This window comes from Hipposideros armiger, unplaced genomic scaffold (genome assembly GCF_001890085.2).
Source record: "Hipposideros armiger isolate ML-2016 unplaced genomic scaffold, ASM189008v1 scaffold_49, whole genome shotgun sequence".
NCBI classification, from domain to species: domain Eukaryota; kingdom Metazoa; phylum Chordata; class Mammalia; order Chiroptera; family Hipposideridae; genus Hipposideros; species Hipposideros armiger.
Genome location: NW_017731399.1, coordinates 3,944,225 through 3,950,412, shown reverse-complemented (window position 1 = coordinate 3,950,412; position 6,188 = coordinate 3,944,225). Strand labels below are relative to the sequence as shown.

Genomic DNA, 6,188 nt, shown 5'->3' with positions numbered 1-6,188 from the left:
GAGCCACTCGGCTGGCCCAAAGCCCATATTCTTGACATGACATTCAAGGCTTGCTCCAATCTACCTTTCTAGCGTCCCTCCATCAATCCCCGTCCATTCAGTCACGTATCCGTACAAACTACCTGTGTGCTTTGCTGACATCTCATGTCCTTGTTGCCCCATCCAAGCTCCCTGTTAAAATTCTATCCATATAGTTAGTATAATTAAAATGTTACTTGATTTATAGAGCCTTTATCAGTCCTACCCGTTGATTCCTCTAGAGCAGAATTAAATCCCCTTTCCAGGTCAAGTTTTTTTTACTTTTATGTCAGTCTACTTTGTGATATGCATTGTTTATATCTCTTCATCGCTCACAGTCCCTTGTACCATCTCATTTCCATTTCCTCTCCCCATCCTCCAATTACAAGATAGAAAGGTCAGTAAGTTTCCAAACTGTGTTCCTTCATCTTGTACCGCCACAGAACCTAGGATAATGTCTTGCCCATAGCAAGAATGATATATTGAATAACAATTGCAGTTTTTATTGCTCTTCTGGTAATCTTAACTGTCTTTACCTAGCTTTATAAGGAAATAATGAAATACAACCTCTCTGGAGTGTAAATGGAATCTCAAATCAACAGAGCTGTCTGTCACATCACTAAAACCTTAAAAAAAATACATGCAACAAAACTTTGCAGATTTTCCTTGCTGTGATAACCAAAGTCTTATTTTTTTTTAAAAAGCATGGATTCAATGTCTTTAAAGTTTTTGTGTAATTCCCTGGGACTCGTTTTATTGTGTTGTTTTGTTTTACTGTGTTTAATCACCAACTTTTATGAGGTGGTTTAATTTGTAGCATTTGCAGATGGTGTACTCTGAACGTGAAGTAAATCACATCACTATGTAAATATGGAAATGCACAATTCGGTGACTGATTTAATTTGAAATCACCATTAACAAGAGGAACCACAATTTAAATCTGTTTATACCTTTCTTCAAGAATGGAATTGAAGCCACCTCCAATAAAAACAACAATGATTTCAGATAAAATGAAATTTAAAAAAATTAACAGACATGACTTCTGGGTACACTTGGCATGATATCCAGGTGCTTGAAGTCACAAGACAAACATGGCCTATAGTCCTGGAATGTCAGTTTTTCATAACAATACTGGTAAAAAAGAAAAAGTCAAGCAACTATCAAATATTTTTTTCAAATAACTTAAGCAAGTATAATTACATTGTGAGTAGGTTGCAGATTTGTCGTGATTTTTCAAGATAAAATATAAAAGGTTACTTGTTTTTTCTCCTTTATTGTTGATTTGTTGAAGAAATTTGTAAAACAGTGACTTAATTAAGATGGAAGATATGAGCATGAGACATCGAGGAACTTGTAAGTTATTTTATTCAGGCATTTTCCTGAATCCCAGGCAGAGGAGATAGTTGTATAGTTTTCTTTGACTAAATAAGAAACACAAGCTTGTCTAGAACGAGAGTGAAATGTTTTTCCTGACCTAGAGTTTTAATGTCTAATGGCTTGATTGAAAGTTTTCATTTAGATTTTGTAGAAATTGTAGAAGCAGTTTTTTGGCCGTTAGTAAAGGTATTTCATTTGAGGTAGCAATTGCTGATGTAGCCCATGTCTTGTTTTCTGGATGTTCAGCAGTAGAGGTAGAGATATCTGTTTGATTGTCACAGGGGTAGTGGGTGTAAACCACACATTTAAGAATGAATTCTGACAAGTATTGGAAATATAGATAATCTCTGGAAAGAGCCACTTACATTGCATTTTAATTGATGACAGATTCTATATAGGTAGAAACATGTTCACATCTTTGCCTGAAAATTCTGGCTGAATCTCCATTTCCTCAAAAGAAAGGGCTCTGCATTTGCTTAAGTTCTCAAAGAAGTTCTTGTTTCAGATTCTAGAACTCAGTGCCAAAAAGTAAACCTAGAACGGCTGTTTTCCAACTTTATGGCCAGTAGCTTGACTGTTGATGATTTTTAATTCCTCTGAAAAGAGCCAAATAGGTGGGCCACATAAACATCTCAGATATTCAGTTGATTTCTGTGATCAGCTAAACCCTTCACCTTTTGCTGCTCAGTATTATTGAATGTGCTTTCTGTTTCTGAAGTGGAAGAAGAAACTGGAAATCAGGTAATTGTTTATGGTTGAAGACCCAGAGATAGAGCAAGTTGAAACCAAAAATAACTTTTCCTTTCATGATATATCTGTTTATTTTTGTTTTTCTTACATTAACAATCAGTTAAGAGATTGGGGCTAATTTTTTCTTCTAAAAGTGTACATTTTTTAGATCAAGGGGGTGCAATAGTCATTTGCAGGGTAGTGTGAGTTAGTTGATTCCAAATGCTTTATTTCTAATTTGGTAAGATTGGCTCTATTAATACTTAAATTTTGATTTAGGATGGTGGTGGTAGGGAATTTAGGGGTGAGTATTTTTAGATGAGTAGGACTTTGGATTTATAACCTCACTTCTTAATGCTTAGAAGAGCATGGAGATGTAGAGGGTTCATAGAAGGGAATTTAGAATGTAAGGGAAAAGCTAAAGAAAGAAAGACTGGATACTCTCAAAGTATATTTTCATAATAAAGAATTTAGGGTTCAGGTTGAAATAGCCATGTGTGCGTCGGGACCTACGGTTTCAGTGACAGGTTTACTGGAGGGTTAATTCTTTAATTTAAAATCTGTGGAGAAGCCAGAGTATCACTAACAGAATTTTGGTGAAAGTAGCATGAAGACCTTATTGCAATATATTATTTATTTAAAGTAAGAAAGGAACACGTTGCCACAGTTATAGTTTACAATATTTTGCTAAATAATTTGAACAATTGAATTACAGTCTTTGGGTAAAGCATTTTGTCTTTATCCAAGATGCCAAGTAAAAAGTTGGCTACAAGAAGACTGGATGAAGAGGCAGGTTTGAGAAAGTAAGAAACTCTTAAAGAGTGATTAGTTTTTGGTTTTTTTTTAAAGATTTTTATTGGGGAAGTGGGGGGAGAGGAATAGACAAGTTGCTGTTGTTTTGTTCTTCAGTCTAGTTGTGGAGGACGTTGCTTCACTGGCCCAAGTTGGCACCATCATTGCGCTCTTCCCGGGNTGCATCTGGAAAACTTCAAGGTAAGGTGCTATTTTCCTTATTTATTAAGATAATTTTAACCTTTGTGCATAAATCACTTTCTGCATGTTTTTTTTAGCTGAGCCATCCTGCCACCTGTTGGCAGCTCAGTGGCAACTCAGCTCAGGCCAGGCATCGAACCACTGTTGCTCAGAGCTCAAACTCTTGAGCGAGCTCTTAACCAACTGAGCCACTTGGCCGGCCCCTGCATGTTTTACTTTTCATTGTTCTTAATCATGGGGGTATTATTTATTTATTTTTTTACAAACCCTTGTGTCGAGGGCTGACTTTCAATAGATCGCAGCGAGGGAGCTGCTGTGCTACGTACGAAACCCCGAATGGGGGTATTCTATTAGCATTCTTTGTCTTCCTTATTGGAATAGGGTTAAAGGCTATTGGGAAGATGTTGGCTGACAATTGAGATTAGAAAGTAAATAAGTATAATGGGGAGGGGGTAGGTAGGAAAGGAAAAAAAAAAGACTAACTGGCTTATAAGATTACAAAGTCGTTTTTGTCTTAACAGAAGTATATGATCTAGATGGGATAATGAGGACTTAAAGTAGGAGAAAAGATATGATCTGGTAGTCTTGAAAGCATACTGTTCTTTTCATACTTACTGGTATAAACACCTGCTGATAGACATCCTTTAAACTTTATTATGGAAAAGTTCATATACATATATAAATTAGAATAGTATGATCAATTCTCATGTACTTATCACCTATCATTAACATTTATCAACTGATGGACAGTCGTGCTTGACCTGCACTTTACCCATTTCCTCCTTATTTTTAAGCAGACTTATCCACCAGGTACTTTTGTCTATAAATATTTTAGTATGTGTTTTTAATAGATAAAGGCTTTTTAAAAAAAACACCCAAAATACTCTAATAAGACATAGCAGAATTAACTATTTTTCTTAATACCATTAAGGCCACATTGAGATACCCAACACTGAGTCAATGTTCAGGTGTCCAGTGGCCTCAAATGTCAATTTTGTTTGATTCAGGATCCGTGTAAGGTGCACACATTGCAGTTGAATGACTTTTTTTNCCTACTCAACGGCAGCCCAGCTCCAGGTTGAGCTGTTGTTCAGCATCTTAGCTGTAGAGAGCAGTGTCACTGGCCCTCATATGTGGGATCCGAACCGGGGCCCTCTGGCGTCCCAAGCCAGTTGTTAACCATCGCGCTACTTGGCCGGCCCTCCACTATTTCTTAGAGAAGTTATTTTAAAATTTTTTCCTTCGTTTTTTTTCTTTCTGTCTTCATTTTATAAGTAACATACATTATTTCCATTTGTGTTTTGTAAATTGTATGATGCTTGGATTATAAAATGTTTAGAAAATAAACACCTTCAAAACCTAGCTTTGTCAGATGTAAATATTTTGTGATACCTAGCTTCAGATTTTTTTCCAAAGAAGTAGAACATTGCAGACGTGAAACTAATAGAGGAAAGGAAAAGAAAACATTAAAGTTGATGCCCCAATTCCCATTTCTTTTTTCCACAGAGGTAATCACAAAAATAATTCACTATCTTAAATTTAATGTTTATCATTCCTGTGCATATTTTTTACTATAATTACATATTCATTAAATTTTATAATTCACAAATTTTAATTCTGTATTCCTTCACAATTTGCTTTATTCACCTATTATATATAGCTCTATTTTCCACTGCTATATATCATTGCGTTGTAGAAATATACCATAAATTGTCTACTGGTGGTCATCTGGATTGTTTCTATTTTTTGATAATATGTTTTGCTATATTATTACTGGTGATACCTTGTCTTCATAGGTAAACCTGAAAAAATTTCTATCATGTATTCCCTTAGAAGTGGAATTTCTGAGTTAGGGCCTGCTTATCTTCAGTTTTACAGGATAATGCCAATTTTTTTCAAAGTGGAACATTGGGAGAACATTTTAAAAATCATCTTTATTGAGATATAATTTATAATACCATAAAATTCACCCTTTTGTAATATATAGTTCAGTGGTTTCTAGTATATTCAGAAAGTGATACAAGCACCACCACTAATTCCAGAGCATTTTCATCACCCCAAATAGAAGTCCTGTAAGCATTAACAGTCACCTCCACATTCTCCTCCCTCCAGGCTCTGGTAATAGCTCTTATACTTTCTGTCTCTACAGATTTGCCTATTCTGGGCATTTTATATAACAGAATCATAGAATATACGGTCTTTTTGTTTTGTCTTCTTTGACTTAGCATAATGTTTTCAAGGTACGTCTATATTATAGTTTGTATTGATATTTCATTATTTTTTATGGCCAAATATTTTATTTAATGGCTGTACCACATTTTGTTTATTCACTCATCCGTTGATGGACAATTGGGTTCTTTCTGCTCTTTGGTTATTATGAATAAGGATGCTGTGAATATTTGTATCAAGTTTTTATGTGGCCATAGGTATATTGTTTTAATTTGAAACATCCCTTTAAACAACCTGTTTTGGATTTATATGTGCAGCTGTGTTTTGTTTTTAAGCTTTCTTTGGGTTCCTGAATTTATCTCTCTCCTTCATTTCTTTCACTTTTAGGACTTCTCTTAAATGTCTGGTGATCCCTGATTGTTCATATTTAAGTGCTAGGGATTAAAATGCTATTGTGTACATAAGCTGGGTTTGTAAAATGTTGGGCATCATTGTTGGGGTACTAGCCAACAGCCAGAGGCTTTAAATATTTGTATGTGGAGGACTTTTCTTTGAGGCTTGTTGATTTCTCTAGAAAACTTCCAGTTTCATGCCTGGTGAGTATATGATTGGCTGTCTGTGTGGGTAGGGGGTGAAGGACTGAGTTTGAGCATTCTTAAATACTTTTATTTTCTTCCCTTGTTACAAACTCTGCATCTCATTCAGCTCTTCCTTCATATCCAGTGTTTCACATCCCAAGCCTCTTGTGTTCACTTTCTTCTTCAGACTAACTCTTCAGGCTGTCTGGGGGTGGGGATAGGGTAGTTGCTTCAAAAGAACTTAGAGGTGTTCATATTGTTAGGCAAACACCTGTTTTTATTTAGCTTCATGCTTCAATCCCATTCACCACCGTACCTTTTTTT

General features: G+C 35.5%; 1 protein-coding gene across 1 annotated transcript in view; it reads left to right on the top strand.

Moving 5' to 3' along the window:
* The window catches only part of RBM25 (RNA binding motif protein 25), a 73,705-nt gene that overhangs the window by 24,762 nt on the left and 42,755 nt on the right, over positions 1-6,188 (top strand). The window contains exon 6 of the mRNA XM_019640296.1: positions 3,087-3,117. Coding sequence (XP_019495841.1) covers positions 3,087-3,117 — 31 coding nt within the window. The remainder of the gene's footprint in view (positions 1-3,086; positions 3,118-6,188) is intronic.